The sequence below is a fragment of the Octopus bimaculoides genome, chromosome 9 (genome assembly GCF_046866305.1).
Source record: "Octopus bimaculoides isolate indiv1 chromosome 9, ASM4686630v1, whole genome shotgun sequence".
In the NCBI taxonomy this organism is placed as follows: Eukaryota; Metazoa; Mollusca; class Cephalopoda; order Octopoda; family Octopodidae; genus Octopus; species Octopus bimaculoides.
The window spans coordinates 90,556,706-90,576,568 of NC_142936.1; the positions used below are offsets into that span (position 1 = coordinate 90,556,706).

The following is a 19,863-nucleotide window of genomic DNA, read 5'->3' on the forward strand; positions in this document are numbered from 1 at the left end:
TCATTATATATGAAAGTGATGAGGTAGTTGAATAGAATGCCTTGTATTTAATTACAGCTTGCCATCCTAAGCTCAGATTCTACCAATATTGACATTGCTTTTTATTTATTTTAGATCAATTAGATCTAATATATTTCTCCACTTTGTGTCAAACTTGCAAATGATTGTTTCAGCATAGTGAGTTCTTACCAAGCTAACCTCAGTCATTTGTTAAAGTTAACTAAGCTCTTACACTGTTCATGAGAAAGGCCTAATTGTCAGAGGATATCATTTCTGTCACAAGAAAATTTGGTCATTTGCTTAACTGACAGTTATTTTCGCAAGTAGAACTGACAGGCAAGATACTCCAATTTTCACCCAGCCCAAATCTCACTTGAGTTGATTTTTGTTTTGCATCTTGCTCAACATTGAATTGGATTACAGAATATTTCTACTACCAAATTGATCAGTCAACCATCCTCAGAAATTTAAGGCCATCTGCCAATATACAAAATAAGGGTTGAGAGGTAAATATAGTTGGATACCAGGCTAAATGCTTTGTGTTAAGTATATTCCTCTACAGACTAATTTTACATGGTTTCTTTTTGGTTCTCGCGTAAGTACCAGTAATATAATTTGACTCACTTGTATTAAATTTGACATTATTGCTGGTAGAAATAAAATTCAAAATAACTAATAGTTTAGCTTGTGAGGGCAGCTTGAAATAGATTTGTGCAATAATTGTGTAGGTTAATTCTAGAAATTTTGACATACATGGTTTTTATTTTATATCGACCAATGTGAAGTGTTTGTGTGTGTGTTCCCTATTGTATGATACAGATAGCTGGTTTAACTCCTTACCATATTTTATTTACATATGGCTGGGGTTTTTTTCAACCTTTTCTACGTCTATAACATTCATGTCTATAACTATCTCTAAGCTCTCATGGCTTTTATTTTTCAGAACAAAAGAGAGATGTCTACGATCGCTATGGACTTGAAGGCCTCACAGGAATGCACACCGATGGTCACCCTGGTTCTGGATTTGAATTTAGCTTTGGTTACCCTGCTTTCCACTTTAGGGATCCTGAAGAAGTGTTTAGGGAATTCTTTGGAGGAAGAGATCCTTTCGCAGAATTCTTCTCAGGTATGGTAGGGGAAATAACCCACGATTTTCTTCCTGGTGTCACCTGAATCGATCCCAACCTTTTGTATAACTTTGAATCCTTTTTCCCGTCAATCAATTACATAATTGTCCTGTTGTGTACATTCAAGTCACATAGAGGTCTTATGAAATAGAAATCCTTTCAGCATGTTGACAACTCTGCTGCATAAATTTTCTTTTCAAAGAACTGTTAAGCTTAAGTTACATCATTCTGCTCCCATTTGGCCTTGATCAAGCCAATGTCTTTAGTACTGCACTATCTAATCTATCTTAAGACAATATGTTGCATTTTGAAGATTGATTTAGCATCTATATCTAGCAGGTTATGTAACCATATAGAAACTATTTTATTGACTCGATTTTTTTTTATTTTATTTTTTTATTATTATTAGGTTGGCACTCGTGATGTAAGACTAGCTTTTTCATGCTGCTAAAGTTATTTCTGATTATTTTCATTTAAGCAAATAGGATTGTCTTGACAATTTGATATTCCTGTTTTGAATCCATTACATATCAGAATTGAAGTGAGAAAAAATTTAATGCAAACATGAATTATACATTTCAAAATTCTTTGAAAGATCTTCTCCTTGCATGCCAGCTTAAGTAAATATCTTAACTGCCAAAGTCTTGGTGATACAGTCCTATTTATATAAGTGTCATGAAGGTGTACAATTCATTAAAAAGTGAATGTTTGATTAGCTTGCAGTGTTATGCTCCAATACTGTTGTAAAACTTGCAATAGACTGCTGCCTTATCCAGGACAAGGCTGTCTCGTAACTGTTTACTGCTATGAAAACTGGAATATGCTCTTGGTAGCTATGGTGGATAAGAGATTTTTTTTTTTTTTATAAAGCTTTTGGCTACAAATACATTTTGCTGTATTTCTATGGAGTATGCCATTCTAGAATTTCTGCTCTTTTTACTAAGCTTATTTCCTAAAGTTTCATAAACTTGTCGATTTGCCTGTCTTTTTTTTTTTTAATATATCTCTCTCTCTCTCTCTCTCTCTCTATATATATATATATATATATATATATATATATATATATATATATATATATGTATATACATACACACACACACAAAGTATTCTGCATGTTTTTTCTCCTATGATGAAAATGGCATCCTTCATTCACAATGAAGAGGTTCTAGTTAGATGAGTCTTTTGGTAGGAATTTGTAAGAATACTGCTTGTTGTGGTTAGGTTGTTCACGTCTCAACGAAGCCACTCATTGCTTTCATGTGTTCATTTCAACCTCACCCGACCTGCTACAAAGCCAGCGGTTGACTTCACCACCATATTCAACAGTAACAACTTACTGACCAAAAGCCTGCTACTAATATCAATAAATTCAGAAAGTGTCAGTGGATCATAGTATTATTCTATTGGTTCTAGGCGGTCGAACATGCAGAATTCAACCAAACGATAGAATGTTTCAACATTCTTTTCCAGGCTTTCCTAGTCCATCCCTTTTTGACCCATTCCTTGATGAGTCTGTCTTCAATGCTGGCCCAAGGTAAGTTGAGAATTTTTTATTATTGTTAGCAGACAAAGCACTGGGATGGGTAAATTCTCTCTTCAGTTAATGAAACTAGAATCTGCTTCACCTGCAGATTGTTGGTGTTTTTTTTTCTTCTTCCCCTTCTCTCAATGTCTTGCATGATATTTTTGCACTCGAACTTCCAACTACTGCTCATTCATTAATACCAAATAACAATTTATTAAAATATTTTGAAACTGTTTTTTGAGATGTGCAAACAGGTTGGTTGTTTTTGTTAACTTTAAAACACCATACCAAGTAAATAGTTGGCCTCTTAAACTTCCACATTATATAAGAGACACTAAATCATTAATTAGAAGAAATTAGATGTCCAGCCTCTGTTGTTCGCTTGATTTCTAACTGGGATCATCTTGGTATTGATGTTGCAAATTTGTATCTACTCTCCTTGAAATTAATAGAATTATTTTAACTAATTCTCTGCACTATTGATTGTGCAATGAAAACCATTGTTTCCAATATAAAAATGTATAATTCATACATGTTTATTTAATTTTTATATATTAAATATTCTCACTTAACCAAGAACATACTCTCCAGTTTGCACATCTAGAATATATTTTCATTTTTCATTAAACTTCTTATTGTGTTGATTTCTCGTTTACTTCTTTTAAATGTTCATCTTATTTGTTCACCTGCCTGTTACAGAAGTTAATGTAATTTGACTTGGTAGAAGATTCAGTTTTAGGAGTGCAATGTTCGAAGAAAAACTAAAATTTTGATTCAAACCTGATGGTTGTTTCTTGTGTAGCCACAGTATCTGTGTCTCTGTTTATAGTGAATTAATTCATTAACATTTGGAAGAACAGCTCAATAATATCTATTCTGAGGATATGTGATGAAATTTTCTTTGCAACCACACGGTTTCTGTTTTGAACCCACTATGTGGTATCTCATGCAAGTAATAACAAAAGCTTTGTGAATGAAATTTGGCAGATAAAATCTTTTTTTGGAACCCATTAGATGTGAATCAGCATAGAATGACTTAAATTGCTGGATTGAAAAATGTTAACTAGTATCGTCCATTACCCATTTTACATCTTGAATCTCACTGTTTACATCTGACATCTCAATATGAAATGTAACAAAAATCAGTGCTGGTTATAATTTCTATAGAATATCTGTAGAAATAATCTTAACAAAATAATGTGAAGAGCACTGCTAACAGAAGTAGAACATGGTATGGACTTATAGAAACATTTAGTATACTTTATAGTATAGTTTGGTTTCATAACGAAATACCACTTACCTACAAATCATTAGTATTTACATACCAGCTTCCAGGAATGCATTTAATATTTGAATTGATATATCCAATAACTTTACATTGCTATGTGTGGTGGCTATTTAAGCAATCTGTTCGAGAATGATTAAGGGTCAGATGGGTGCTGATGAAGAGGCAAAACCCCATTGCAAAATATGGCATATACACCCATTGTCCATTTTTAATCTTCAGTCAGATTGTTTACATCTGATATCTTGTATATGAAATGTTATAGCAAAAATCGGTGCTGGCTATAATTTCTTAACCTTAACAAAATAGTTCTGTTTGTCCCTTATGTAATCAGAAAACAATTGCCAAAAGTACTGGGGTCAGCAAAGATGTTTTAAAGATGCTACCTCAGCATGGCTGCATTCCAATGAGTGAAGCTTGAATTTTCAAATGGCTCTACTAAGTAACAGTATTAGTAGCAGTATTTTAATAGCAAATAGTTGACGTTTGACTCAACTCAATAAGGCTACCATTTAAAATATAGTAATAACTTTTCTGTTAGTGTGTGACCACAGATATGGGATGCTTAGTAAGATTACTGCAACCAGTCATCATCATCATCATCATCATCATCGTTTAACGTCCGCTTTCCATGCTAGCATGGGTTGGACGATTTGACTGAGGACTGGTGAACCAGATGGCTGCACCAGGCTCCAATCTGATCTGGCAGAGTTTCTACAGCTGGATGCCCTTTCTAACGCCAACCACTCCGAGAGTGTAGTGGGTGATTTTTTTTCAAATATTAACATCTGTCCAGATGTACAAGTGTAGCTTATCCAATTAAATTCATTAATCAGCATTTAGTCAAGGATTTTTTTAATTACATGGACATGTTGCCATATTTATAGCAAAGTTATGAAATTGATGGCTTTCAAAAGCAATAGGCTAAATATGGTTTCATTCTGTGAGAGTGAGGGTTTGATTTTACAGAGACTTTAGTGCAGCATTGCAGAATCCTAATTTTATAATTCAGAAATATTTTTAGTTTTAGAATACATTACTTTTAAACTTGAATTTCGGGTTAACATCAAATTTGTTTTTTTAAATTTTATAATTGCTCTTAGAAAGCTTGTTTCATTTAATCCAGTTGTAATCTAATTATCTCATTAATGTCTTATATAGTATGTTTTTTTTTAGTTTAATTATAGTTTCCACCCACCCATTTATACAATATTCCTTATTCAGAAATCACATTAAGAGCAGCATTTATTTCAAGTTCTATCAACATTCTATCCTATTGCTTTTACTCTATTATACATCCAGTCTATTGCACCATGTTTTTTTTTCTTACCTACCTACAAATTATTCACCTTCGCCTATCCATACCCTTCTTTGGTCAGAGAAAATAACAATCCTAGATTTAAGATTGACAAATGTTCTCTGCAACACACCCGTTCTCCTCACTCACTCATACACTATGCACCTTGCTTTGAGGTTTGCACAGTCTGCTTTTTAGATTGTCACTCATTTTTGGGAAGCATAAGTTTAGCTATTTCCTGAAATTTGGTGCATACGTTTAACTTTTCAGAAGCACTGTTTATTAATGCAATTTTTATGTTAATGATGCAAGCAGTGTAATTCTTTAACTTATTCTGGTTGTGGCTTTTTAAAACCATACAGAAAATGGTCAATTTTAACTTTATTATATTCTTCTGAATTTAATAAAACTTTCTTTTCTCATTGTTATGAACTGTCTTCATTTTAGTTTTCATTTATTTTACAATCTCATCGAATCTTCTATGAAACTGGAGATTGCCCTGATTTTAGTAATTAAGACTGTTTAGGTGCTCAACTACTTTAGAAACATTTTGACACTATTCTTTTATTTTCTGTGATTTTATCTGTATTGTTTGCTGGTATTTCTAAAGGACTAATACTTCAAATATTAGAACTGCAATTTGTTTGCAAAATTAATGCAGAAATGAACTGTTCACATTTTGTTATAGTTGTGTAACTTTAAATGTTTTTAGTTCTCCATTGTCTTAAGTGCCTTACCATTTTCACTTGTTACTTTTGTTCAGTTTCTGCTTACTCTGTCTAGTGTAGGGTGTGTGTCTGTCTGAGCACTGTTTTTTTCCTTTTCACACATTTAACATTTCTAACATTAACATTTCTATGTTGCATGTTGTTTAATTATCCACTGGTATCTGTTTGCCACCACCCACCCACCCCACATCTTTCAAAGATGTTCACTTTGATATTATTTTGTTTCAATATTGCTCAGCTAGCTGAAACATCTATCAGTTGTTGATTTCATACACTATTACATGTATTGCCATTCTGAGCTGTGATCGAGTAATTCATATCTGATGCTAACAACAGAGCACTGTTCTAATCATTCCCACAAACCTTTGCTCAAAGTTAGCTGTCCATCTCTAATCATGGATACCAGTGGACTGGGTTTTGGGGTTGGTTACCTGGTGTTTCTTTCCATCACAAGCATGGTTGTCTTTGCACCCTTTCTCTGTGACCTACAACTTGGGGGTCACTCTCATATTGGCTGAATCCTTTCTGCCCACTGAAAGCCCGAGTATGTTTTCAGTCGAAGGCGACACCACAATAGACGTCACAGAATGGAGCAACAACAACAGCAGGGAGTCAGCCGCAGACAACGATCACCATTTGGATTTGCACCGTTTGGTTTGGGCATACCTTCTTTCTTTGATGACCCATTTGAATTGGCACCAGCAGGGTAACTAAATGTTTCTTTCATTTTTCTGGCTTTCAAAATTACCTGCAATTGTTTTTGATTGATTTGATAATGCCTGCTTTTCACTTTGGCATGACAGTTTTTACAACAACAAGCAACTGACATCTTTCTCATCTCCTCAAACAATTAGTTGAGATATACAAACCGCTAAATCATTCTGGTAACTATATTTAATATAGTTTAATAATGTACCTTGTGTAAAAAAAAAATTACCTGCAAGATGTGTGGCGCTTATTAATATGTAGGTCTACTGTCAGAAAAAAAAACGTCTAGCACTGCCAACTGCTTTTCTTATTTGCATCTGTTGAACAAGATGCCATGTTTGGCATATAAGACCCTTTATTTCCAAAACATTGCCTCAAAAAAAAAAAAATCACCTTGGGTCCTATATGTGAAGTTGGGCCTATATTATATGCTTTAATGCATAAAGAACTTTTTTCCTATATAGGCATTGCCAAAATTGGGGTGCATCTTTTATGTCATCAAATACAGATTTTTACATTTGTTTGGTTGATAGTATGAAACACCAAAATTTTTTGTTAAATGGATTCTGCAAATGTTTACAACCACCTTTTCTTTGCTAACAATTTAGTAAATATACAAATATACCCCTTTGCAAAAGAGGGTTCTAGATCAAAAATATTTCTTTTTAATGGTCAGTGAATTTTAAGAGTGAATTATATTAATACTATGTGGAAAAGAATACAAGTTGAAATTATTACTGGTATGCAAACTTGGCTTGCCAAAAATGAACCACCATTGATATTGGTTGGTGGTGGTGGTGGAATTCCATCTTATTACTTTCTTGCCCCCTACAACTCTTTACTGTCTCTAGTTTATCAAGCACTAACATGTCTGATACAGTATATAGTATCTCAGAAATTTACAACAGCCAATTGTTCAGGGATATCTTTCTCCCTAAACAAGTTCAATATCAGTTTTGTTAACCAAACAATTGTTGAATTTTAATATTTGATGGTCTCAACCTAAAATGGAACTTCCATAAGTAGATTCTTTCTACACCTTATTTCATAAAAGATATTCACTAAAATATAGCTGAAAACTAAATTATTAGCAATTTTCAAGATTAATTACCAAAAAATATAGGAGATGGTTTGTTTGGCATTGGCTTTTAATCAAAGGCTGCTTGAATGGCTTTTGCTTCAACAACTCTCTTCCAATACTAACTAAAATGTGGTTTGTTGATGTCATGAATATATTGTTTCTCCAAAGAATGATTGCATCTGCTCAGTTCTACTAATCCTATAAAACTAGTTTAAGTTATGTTATTGAAACTAAAACCACAGTTTTCTGAAGTTATTTTTCTTTTTAGGGTTGATAGACTCTAGTTTAAGATTTCTCTTTATTTTATAAACAAAGTTGTCTATAGTTGTGTTTGAACATTGAATTATAGTTCAAGAAGACTAATTTACCATAAGGCCTTTATTCTAGCTCTGCAGTTTGTTCCACTGCAATATCTTTGGGAAATCTTGTCTACTGAAGCCTTCTAGTTATCTTCAATCCCTGAACATTGGTATTGGGTGCTAGGGCTCAGAGCCGATCACCTGGTGTCTCTGGCATATAGGTGACTGAGAACAACAACATTCTCCTACCTGAATGAGATTCTAATCTCATTCAGGCAGTTACTCATTTACAGTTGAGTGTTATAGAACTTTGTAAAATGAAATGTGCTCAAGAACACAATTTGCCACCTGGTCCAGGAATTGAAACCACAATCTTGCAATTGTGAGTGCAACACTGTAACTACTTGGTCACAGGCCTTTACCTTTAATGTATGAGGTGAAGGGAATATGCCACGGTGAGTCCTCTAACCTTGTGTATCCTGAGGAAATCAACCTGCTACTTTTGCAGTAGTCGCTGCTTCAGGTAGTAAATTCTTCAAACCCTGCAGCACTTAATTTACAATCTGAAAGTTGCCCATTCCACAGACATAACACAGTGCTGGTCACTGCTAATATCTGATTAAATGATAGCTCTTATCTTTCCCAGAGGTGTTAGAGTAAATAAAACTTTTTAAGATCCTTTCAATAACAATGTGAAACACCTTCTTTTAAGCTGTTCATATTGAAGTTATAATTTTATATTGTAGTTTTACATAAAATCTTTTATGTTCCAAAACCCAGTTTAATATAGCAATGAAGAAAAAAGGCTAATTATTTTACAAAATCCAAAATTACTTTTTTATCAATTGGAACTTGGGCAATATATTTCATTAGAAATATAAATCGCAAAGCAAGCATAATTAGAAGTACTAGCATTTAATGATTCTTGATTTATAATTATGGATTTTGAACTGAGTGAATTTGACTGACCTACTGGTGGTTACTATGTTGTATTTACAAATTGCCAGACCTGATCTTTTCTGATCCATAAGAAAGATCCCCATGGGTCTGGCTCTCAACTGCTACTATATGTAGTGTTGATTTACCACCTGTATTTCCTATTTAAGTCTACTGGACATATTTTGACCCAAAAAATAAAACATGCTGCTAGTGACAGACACAAACTAAAAACCTATCAGCTGGGTGTGAGGCATTTTAACTTGTTTGTGCATTGGAGTATGTGATTAACATCCATATTGATATGATTTTTTCCAAGTGCATGTCTATAGCCTCCAGACCATAACTTTTCATTTCAAATATCCATATCATATAGGAAATCTTTTTTTTTTTCTTTATTTTTTACTGCTTAGTTCCCCCCCCCCCCCCCCCCCCCCCCCCCCCGAAAAAATACAAATGTTCTATTTGAAAGCCTTTTTACATATGTTATCAGGTTCGAAACTTTGGGGTGTACCAAAGTTGTCCGGTACAACATAGAGTACTGCATGAAACGTCTTGCTCATTATACAAAGCCTAGGTTACATCTTCGTCAGTGTATACGATTATATTTATCTCTGTAAACTGATTCCTGGTAATGGATTTAGGTGAACTGAGGTGCTGAGAATTGTATGTCCAAACACTCTGCAGGACACCAACTGTGGATTTGAACATGTGACCTTTGTACGGGTAGTTAAATACCATAACTACACTACCGTTCCATTGCCACTACTACTACTACTACTACTACTACTACGAGCAAGGGCAGTTAACTCTTATAAGCATTATGAATACACAACGACTACTATTATTTCTGCAACTCTCAAACTCTAATTATCCCATCATTAAAGTGACTGCACGCATTTCATGAGTATTTTTTCATTGAAAATATGGTGTCGCTAATGGGTACGAGATAAGGAAGACCTACTAAAATAATCTGCTGTGGGTTTGATGTCTGTAACATTTGATTTCCCCTCCTAAACACTGCTTGTGTAATCAACTCGACAGTGCAACATAATAGAAATCAGACGAGAGACTTGTGTTGGATTACTAGATTCGTGGTTGTGAATCCTATCAAATCTCATGTCCGGTAACCTTTTTAACTAAGCTTACTAGAAGCAGCAAACAAATCTCCCGATTCACATTCTACCATCTCCTAAAACGGGCGATATTGCATGTTATAGTATTAGAAATGCTACATCTGATAGTAGGGGAAGACAGCATGTTCAAGGCTAAGGCACCTTTGATCACTTATTTGCTGGATCAGAGCTGACTTGTGGGGGGGTCAATCTATAAAGCATCTAACTCCTTACTCCCAGTTATGCTGGTAACAAAAGGAAAATAGTTTCTACTCCTTAGTCATCAGTAGAAGGGTTTCATCCAGCTTCAAACACGTCCTGCCACCCAGTCATGCATGCATGAGTAGCTTGGTAAAGGGGACTAAGAAATAGAAAGAAGCCCTCAAAACTAAATGTTTCTGAAATATAATTTTAAATGCCTACAGGTAATGTTTTTACCAGTTTATCTCTGATCATCATCATCGTCTCATTGTGATTGTGTACTTTGAAAATCAAAAATGTTGTCTACTCTGCCATTGCATAACTTACTGTGAGGGGAAATACCTATAATACATGGGTATTGGAAGTTTTGTCTTCTGTCTACTTAATGGAGATTGGAGATAAGCATTATTACTCCAGTAATTTCACGTGACCGATGTTATTTTATGATGTGGATTTCAGTTTTGGTTATTTATTTGGGTTTTGAAAAAATGTCCTCCTCACACAAAATACCACTCTGAGGCTTGCATCACTTTGGTTACTAATCCATTACTAATATCAGTTTATTTATTACACCATTCACTCACTAACACTACCACTCCCTTATGGATGGCACTGTCTATAATAGTATCAAAGTTAATCACATTGTCTCCAGTTTCAACTAATCTTCTAAAAATGTCTTCAGATATCCATTATTTGGTTCATTTCTGCATTTCTTTGGTTTTGATTTCTACTCAGTTATACCTTTCTACTTTTTTTTAAAATCTTTCTCTTTCTCACGTCTCTCTCTCTTTCTCACCTCTCTCTCTCTCCTTATCTATCATGCGTGCGTGCGTGTGTGTGCGCACGCGGGCGCGCACGTAACATCTGTTCCAGAGTTGTTTTTTATTTCCATATTTTATATTCCTTCTTCAGTCTACCTCCTCCTCCTCCTTTCTTTCTGCATCTCTTCTCCATGCTTTTAGCTAATTGTTTTCAATCTTTAAGCTTCTACTCCATCTGCTAAATGTCAAAGTCCAGTTAATTAACATTCAGCCACAACTATGTGTGTGTACGTACATACATATGTAATTGTAATTGGCTCATTATTCATCCTCATTAGAAACAGGCATTAGAATTTTGTTTCCTTTATTTGACATTGCTCTTCTTTTTTTTTTATTTTTAGTTTATTGAAGATGAATGCCTGCATTTAGATGCCTTATTAACCTCACCATTTCTCTCCAATTCTTTGCATGTACATGGTATGTGTGTGGCTTGTACACACACACACACGCACGCACAAACCTATTTTGTGAAAGAGTTTTTAACTATAGAACCCATTAAGCTGTATGGAGAGTATTACCTCAAGAGAATAAAGTAATTAGTACTGAAGTATGTATTGATAAAATGCTTAGTTCCTCATGTGAATAATGGTGATTAACTTAAGGTATGTAGGTGGGTTTTCTTAATTTGCAAGTGGAAAAAGATTTTTTAAATGGTTTATTCAAGGAGAGTAAAGACAGTGCCTCTTTTTATATATGTATAGGTTGGGTGAGGGTGGAAGTGCAGTAGTTAGCCGATGCTTACAGCAGTGGTTCCTGCTAAAGGTATCCTAATGTCAGGTGGTAGTGCTTAAACCAGGTGAGGAACTGTCTACCTGTAGTTTAAACCAAGCAGGGGAGTATAACTTATGGCTATTTGATTGTAAATTTGGTTCTAATGTGTTTTTATCCTGGCTTTGTTGTTTTAGTTCTAAGTGAGCCTTGATCCAGAAAATCTATGATCCAATGTCCCCACCATGATCATGCTGTTGTATTTCAGTGGTTCTCAACTGGGGGTCCATATTAAACTTTGTTGCTGCTATTTATGCACATTCCACAAAATATTTTATTTTCTTTTACAATTCCTAATAATATAAAAATACAGTAGGGTTTTTTTTTTCTTGTACATTTAATAACTATAGGAAGTCCAGTAGAGTAAATTAGGAATGAAAGGGATCTATTGGCTAAAAATGGTTGAGAACCACTAGTTTATTCAAACATAGCATTTCTTGCTAAAACCTGATCAGCGTCTTTTGTGATGGTGCCACAAGAAAATGCAGCCAGTACACTATCTGAAGTCGTTGAGTTGTGGAGACCAAAGCAAATGACCCATGCAGCGGCTCTGAATCTCACCTAGAAATGACTTGAGCTATGACAATCCAACCAACCCATATAAAGTAAATCTAAAATGATGTGTAATTTGGAGGTTTGGTTGCTGTTTCTAGCAGACTGAGTGAACGCTTAGATCCTCCTTGTTGACTTGGGTTTGTGTTGCCCTTCTGGGCTTGCAAATAAATAATGCAGGTCATTGTCTTCATTATGCGATGTCCAGACTTACTGTTTCATAAGAGTTTTACTTAATTTAGTTGAAAATGACTTTCAGGTCTGATTTTTTTTTTTTTAAATCCTGGTCGACTCTTGTTGAGTGTTAAAAAAAAATGTAAAAAAATGATATAAAACAAGACTTAAACAGCTGACTCTTGACTTTCAATGGAAACTGGTGGAAATGTAGCAGTGAATGGAAAATTAATAAATTAGATTTGTCTTTTATGTACTTAGTGTTAGTCTTACTTAGTATGAATAACTAACTGTGTGCTCAGATAGATAATGGTTAGTTTAAAAAGCCTGGTTAAATAACATGGAATACTTTGTACTCTTCGTGTTACTACAGTGTTGATATTTGCTAACAAATACAAAAGCGTGCTGTTGTTTACTTTCAAAGTTTTTTTGCTTAAGCTTTTTTTTCTTCCCTTCAAGTTCTTTTAATTTTGTTTGCTTTCCCTTACATCATTGACTGCAATCAGTTCTTGGTACCTTTAATTCAACTGGGACCATTTTAGCAAAACTGTTAAATTCCTTTTGGGGAAGGTATGAACTCTTCTGTTAAAAAAGAATCTTTGCTTTCATGCCATCTACTTGAAGAGTTGATGGCAAAATTGGCAAAGCATTGCATAAAATACCTTGTGGTATTTGGTTATATCTCTTTGTTTAAATTCCACCTGGGGTATCATTGCTGTTTATTCTGAGGTCAGAAGTACCAGTCAAGTTCTGTGACTGATATTTGCAACCATGCCCTGGAAGGTGATGCCCAACATGGACACAGTCCAGGGACTAAAACTACTCGAAAGAAAAAAATTTTAAATCTTTCAAGTTGGCTGAGTTGCTTTATGTTACCTAGTTAATACCTTACCATTCTGGTTTCAAACTATGCCAGTTCCAACTTAGCTTGGGGGTTTGTTTTTTCTTTTTCTCTCCTCTTTGGTGACTTAGTGAAATGTAATTGATTCAGTCGACCATCTCTCTTTCTCTCTCTCTCTCTCTCTCTCTGCATAAGCCCAATCTTTAAAGATGGAAGAAGTTTAACATTTACACCTGCATTAGATTTCAGTCAGTTTGATATCCGATCATTATTGGTTATCTTAATCCTGGATCAGCAAGCAGATTGGATTCAGGCATGGAAGCTTTATATTTCAACTGGGACAGTAAATATTAGCATATCAGACAATGCCTAGTGGTATTTTCTTTTGGTTCTTTACATTCAGAGTTCAAATCTTGCTGAGATCAACTTTGATACTTTATTTCATTGACCCTCAAAGAGTTGAAATGCAGTCAAGTACTAAAGGTTGATATAATCGGCTTGTCAATTTCCCCTTAAAAATTGCTGCCCATGAATTCTGCAATGAGCCAACATCCCATTCAAGGATGTTGTGATCTTGATCGCATATATACTATGGCAACCAGCCAACTGGCCTTAGGAGTCCTAACGCTCAAGATATATATGTATTTAAACAAAAAATTGTCATAGTGGGTGAGAACATGAGTTCAAATATGGTACCTGATGATGATTTGGAGATAAAACTGTTCTGAAAGTATCAATGTATATATTAACATTTTCATCTCTGAAGATTTGGTCAATAATTTGAAAAATCACCATCACTTTCTTGACACCTAATTTAACTTTACTTATGATTGTATTTTCAGGTTTACTTCATTTTCAAGTACATCATTTACTGGTCCAACAATGGGAGGAAATTTCCGTTCATCTTCAACTTCAACAAAGTATAATAATGGCAAAAAAATTGTAACCAGAAAGTAAGTAAACCATTTAGTATCTTTCACGTGTACATATTTTGTTTCTGGTTATTACCTGATGTGCTGACACGAGTCTTTGAGCTTTATAATGATTATAACAGTAGTGTCATCATCACCTCTGCATCTCAGTAATTTGGTCAACTGTAAATTATTTAACATAGAATACTAGCTGACCCCGTGCTGTCAATAGCTGACGGCTAATTGTAGTATTTTATATGTAAATAAGGTACATAATAGTCACATAGAAATATTCACATACTTCCCTTGCAACGCTGTTTGATTTTTCTTTTCAGCGTTGAATGTTCACCATCCCACTTCAGTTTGATATCAACCCTTCCTTCCTTATTCATCTATCACCCCTTCCTTTCTCATTCATATGTTGTGATGGAGAAAGACGAGTATTATTATTATTATTGTAGATGACTCTTCAGATTGAGCAACATGTGTCAAGGCAGTCTATCCTTTTTCTCCAGTCATTGAAAGGGTGGGGAGGGGATAAAATATCTTTGCACAGTTATTTTAGTATTAGATTTTAGCAAGTTGTACTTTTAAGGATTGTTATGTGAGATTCTTAACTCATTACCAATCTGAATATAAATTCTGGTGGTTTGGCTTCTGGAAATGGGAATTGGCTACAGCAGTTCTCAAGCAGGGTCCATATGACTCTTGGGAGTCAATTTCCATTATACTTCTACAATACACAATATTTAACAATTTTTTTTTTAATACAATTCCCAATATTTAATCATAAAAGTCTAATGGGATTTTGTAAAACCTCAAATGGCTATGAGGGTCCACCCAAGAAAATAGGAATTAAAGGAGCTGAGAACCACTGGTTTGAAATCTGGTCAAACAGCAGCAGCAGCAGCAGATATATAGGTTGTCATGGTGATGGCACTGTTTATCATTGGCACCAACAATACTAAAACTGGCAAATGATTTGTTCATTAGCAATGGTGGGTAGAGCTGTCACCCACACACCCCCTTTTTGTGATGATGGTGGTGGTAGGCCATAGCAAGAAGTTGTCAGGGTTCGACCACCTATTACTAGGCTTAAGTTGGGGGGTGACAGGAGTGTCCCTCATTTGTGTCATACAAACTACCATATTTAGTTTGTCCCTTTTACATTGAGTTCCCTTGAATGATGGTGACTTGTTTGCTGCATCTGCTGATGTCACTGCTTGAGTTTTTGATGGATTCTTGTGGGGGTTTATTTTTTATTCTCCAATCATGGATTATATCATGTACCAACACCATAAAAATCTCTCTTCCCCATCTCTTATTTCCATGAAACCATTACTTCTGTGTGTGTGTGTGTGTGTGTGTGTGTGGACTATAATTGCTAACTCTTATTCTGTTTCTCTCTCTGTATTATAGTGTTTGAAATTATATCTTGTCTGTTGATACTCTACTGGTGTATTTGTTTGTTTTCAGGACTATGGAGAATGGTATAGAAACAGTAACTGTTGAAGAAGATGGGGTATTGAAATCAAAGACGGTGAATGGGGAGGCACAGGCTTTGACCTACTGAAGTACAAGACTTAAAAAAAAAAATACTTGTCATATTCCCCTTTTTGGAACTCTAGAACTGAAAGGAACAGTGTAAATACTGGTCATCAGATATGACAGTCTGACTTGGGCTTATTGTTTTTTTTTTTTTCTCTTCCTCCAATTTTTTTTAAAAGAATTTTAATTTTTTTATCCCCAATAAAAGTTATCACTACTAAATGTTATTTTTTTTCTGTAAGACTGCACTATTATTTGGAGGGTGTGTAGGTTGGAACCGAAACTACTACTCTAATTACATAACGGTAAATACTCTAGTTCTGAAGTGACAAGAATGTTGTATATGTACATGTTTGACTTGAAATATATATGTATATACATATGTATATATCAATGTATGTAGATGTATGTGATGATAGGGGTGGGTTGCTGGGCTGGGTAGGGGCTTTACATAACCTGCAGCACACATTTAAACATTTTCACATTTGGAAATGACAAGTTTCAATAAATCTGGTGATTTGGATCAAAGAAACCCAAAGTTTGTCTTCTGACAATTCTGCAACCTGGTGCAAAACAATTCAAGTGGGTTCTCCAATATAATATGCACTTTTCTTTGGCAATCGTTAATTGGACAAGTTATTTTTTTTAGAAATTCACTTAATTTTTATCGAGCTTTTCATCTCAAAATTGATGCCAACTTTTTTTCTTTTTTTTTTGCCCTTGTTTCTACCATTTGTGGGATTCTTTATCCCAACCAGTTGTAAAACTGGAAATTTTGCTTATATAACTAGGCAGAACTTGTTTAATATAGAAGACATTACCAGAAAGATCATTTCTTTATTTATATTTGTCCTTTATTTTTTTTTTTTTTACCACCCACCAAACTGATCTCCTGTAGTAGTGGCTGAATGTTTTCTATGAAAATAAAACTAATTTTCATTTAGCTCTTTTATGTTGTTTTTTTTTTTCTTCAAGTTTGAATGTTATCCATTAGCATTCATCTCTCTAGCTGCCTCTATCTGCTGTATTACTTCAACTTAGTCTGCCATAGTTCAGCTCAAAGTAGTCTCATACAGTTGTGGTTGTGCTGATGGAAATATCTTGGTATGTGTGTTTGTGTATATAGTGTTTAGGTTTTCAATCAACTGATTTCATAATCCAGTTTCAATTCTCAAGTGGTACCACTTCACTAATGGCCTTTCAACATCTCAATTTTCTATTTCTCCTCTCTATAGTTGTAACACTCTATTTCTTAGTTTTGATAATTCCAAGGAATCTGTTTTAGTAAATATATTAAAAATAACTAATATTCTTCTATATCGAGAGACATTAAATAAATCTTTTTTAACAGTGGAACTCTAAGATAAAACTATTATTTATAGCCTTATTTACTTCAAGTTCCATTTAAAATGATTTAACTGATATTTTATAAGCTTCACATTGAAGCCTGAGAACTTTACAAGTTAGATAGTCTATTACAGCTTTGGCTTACCGAAGTTCTGTCGCCTTTTATTTAAGGTAGGTGGTCATTTTACCGAAGACTTCTATGAATCGCATGATCTCTCTCTCTCTTTCCCTCCCCCCCTCCTTTCTTACAATTAAAAAATTGCTGCCTATCACTCTTCCAAAGTTACATAATTTGAAGACTGTCTTTTCTGATCCCTAAAATGAGGTTCAAATCTGCAGTTAATTAATTCTGAAAAATTTTCATCTGGTGCTTAGTAATGATTTACAAAAGCTTGACAAATATTTTGTAATTAACTTTGTTTATGGGTGAAAGTTACCAATTAACTTGGCTAATACCAAAGACCTCTTGTCGAAATAGTTTTTTAAAAAATCTTCCAGAAATAACCATTCTACATCACTTCACATCTGAATATGGTAGTGCATCTGTACATACATGTTGCTTTATTGTACTTGGTTTGTTTTCCTTTGTTAGTGAATTCTGCTAAAATTGCACCTTGCCAGAGGAGTTCTCATTAGACTAGACATTTTCTGTACCAAGCCTCCTACGTGAACTTGGCTCCCCCCCCCCCACTCCACTTGTAATTTGAATTGTAAGAAATAAACTCTGACAGTCATGTTCAGTCACAAACTGAGTTAGGTTTGTAATCTATGACAAGTTTATTTACCCAGGTATTTACTCCTCTGAAGAGTTGACACACTCACAGGTACGCAAGGAGACCTGTGAAGCCAAAGATCATTTCCTACTTGTCTCTGTTGGGGTTTTCTTTAATTGCTGCTGTATTATTCTCTCTGCCCAGTCTCAGCAGAACTATTTGTTAGCTATTGTAGTTGTGATGCTGGGGGAACAAAAATTTGCTGGTAAATGGTATTTTTCTGTATGAAGACCACATGGACTTGATATCTTGAGAGATAAAAACTTTATCCAGAGTCTTGTTTTCATTTTTATTGATTTGATAGTTTTTTTGTTTTTTTTGTTTTGTGCATTTTGCTTTCCTATCTCAGCAATCAATTTTAAAAAAGAAAATGTATTTCATGTTGATTGATTCATTTTTTTTTTTTTATTAACATCTCACTTTATCTGTCAGTTTTTGTCTCTTTGAGGATATATGTATAAAACCAGCTTTTGAAAATCACCGCTATTGGCCATATACTCAACGTTTCTGAGTTCATGCTTAAAAAAAAGATACTAGCACACATGCACACTGTCCTATGCTCATGCGCACACTCTATAAATATACTAGGATTTCAATTGGATGCAGTTTTCAGTATATTATGATTGTTTGTGTCATTTCTTTACATTGTTTAAATTTGTATAGTCGTATAATCTTTGCTTTCATTTTAGTCCTCAGCAAACAGTTTTATAAAATATTCTTGTCTTGACATCTCATGGGTTGTAAATGAGTGTCACTGTCATACAAACGTCATTCATTTCCAATATTCTACAAAAGAATGTCTGGTGACAGGGAAGTAGTACCTTACTTGATGATGATTAGCAGCTGGCCTTATATAAAATCTACCTCTGTCCAACCATTGCAAGCTTGGAAAACTGGACTATGGGGATGATAATAAGACCTCGTCTACATCAAACCCAACTAGCACACCACTCACTCACTCACACACACACTCATACTCTCTCACTCACTCTGGAGTAGAATTTATCACTCAAACTCACAAATTTTTCAATATAATGCTTTTTGTCAATTGCCAGCCTTGATCCAATTGAAATAAGTTTCCTAATAATTTACAGCATATCAAACCAAACCCTAACCAACCAACAACAGAAAAAAAAAATTTGAGGCAAAAATTCTCTGAAAGTCAGTTGTACATACAATAGAGAACATCAATCAGAGCCTATTCAATGTGACCTTTAAAAGTAGGTTTCCTCCACAGTGAACAAGAGACTGCTAACATGCAACTGTGTCGGGCTGATGCATCATCATCGTTTTATTAAAAACTATCTAATACTTCTAACAATCCTCCTGGACATTTAAGGAAATCTATTTCCTATACATTCTTAGTATTTATTGTACTTGTGCATCTGCCACGCACACACACACACACACACACACACACACAGACTATTTTCTCTTAACTACTCTCAGCTTGAGAGTTCCAGCCATGCTGGGCACTGCCATTTTGTGTGTATGTAATGGGCTCCGATTTCCCCTCTACCAAATCCACTCGCAAGGCTTTGTGGTTGGTCTAAGGAATCTTGGGGTTAGTATGGTTTGAAAGATGAGCAAGGTTTTTGATGGAGTCAAATGTAAATAATGTACATAATTCCTCATCTCTTAAATATAGAACTGTATGGCCCTGTCTTACTTCATTAAAAATCAAAATGAATGAAATTTAATGTACAATTTATAAAGCAATTTCTTATAATGGCAATCTCAATGCAGTTTAGGAAGAATCCCAATGGATGTGTAAATAGCAGTAATTCTCTAAATTACTGATGTCTTATCTTATATCATTACTTGTT

The 19,863-nt window shown here is 34.5% G+C and overlaps 1 protein-coding gene across 9 annotated transcripts in view; it reads left to right on the plus strand.

Moving 5' to 3' along the window:
- The window catches only part of LOC106872451 (dnaJ homolog subfamily B member 6), a 52,449-nt gene extending 34,138 nt beyond the window's left edge, over nucleotides 1-18,311 (plus strand). For 5 of the 9 annotated variants that reach the window (XM_014919454.3, XM_014919456.3, XM_014919455.2 and 2 more), the window contains exons 4-8: nucleotides 944-1,126; nucleotides 2,541-2,661; nucleotides 6,519-6,668; nucleotides 14,301-14,411; nucleotides 15,846-18,311. In XM_014919454.3, the coding sequence (XP_014774940.1) occupies nucleotides 944-1,126; nucleotides 2,541-2,661; nucleotides 6,519-6,668; nucleotides 14,301-14,411; nucleotides 15,846-15,942 (662 nt within the window). In that variant the 3' untranslated portion in view covers nucleotides 15,943-18,311. The remainder of the gene's footprint in view (nucleotides 1-943; nucleotides 1,127-2,540; nucleotides 2,662-6,518; nucleotides 6,669-14,300; nucleotides 14,412-15,845) is intronic. The other 4 variants (XM_014919457.3, XM_089358023.1, XM_014919458.3 and 1 more) reach the window with 2 other exon arrangements.
- The last annotated feature ends 1,552 nt before the right edge of the window (nucleotides 18,312-19,863 follow it).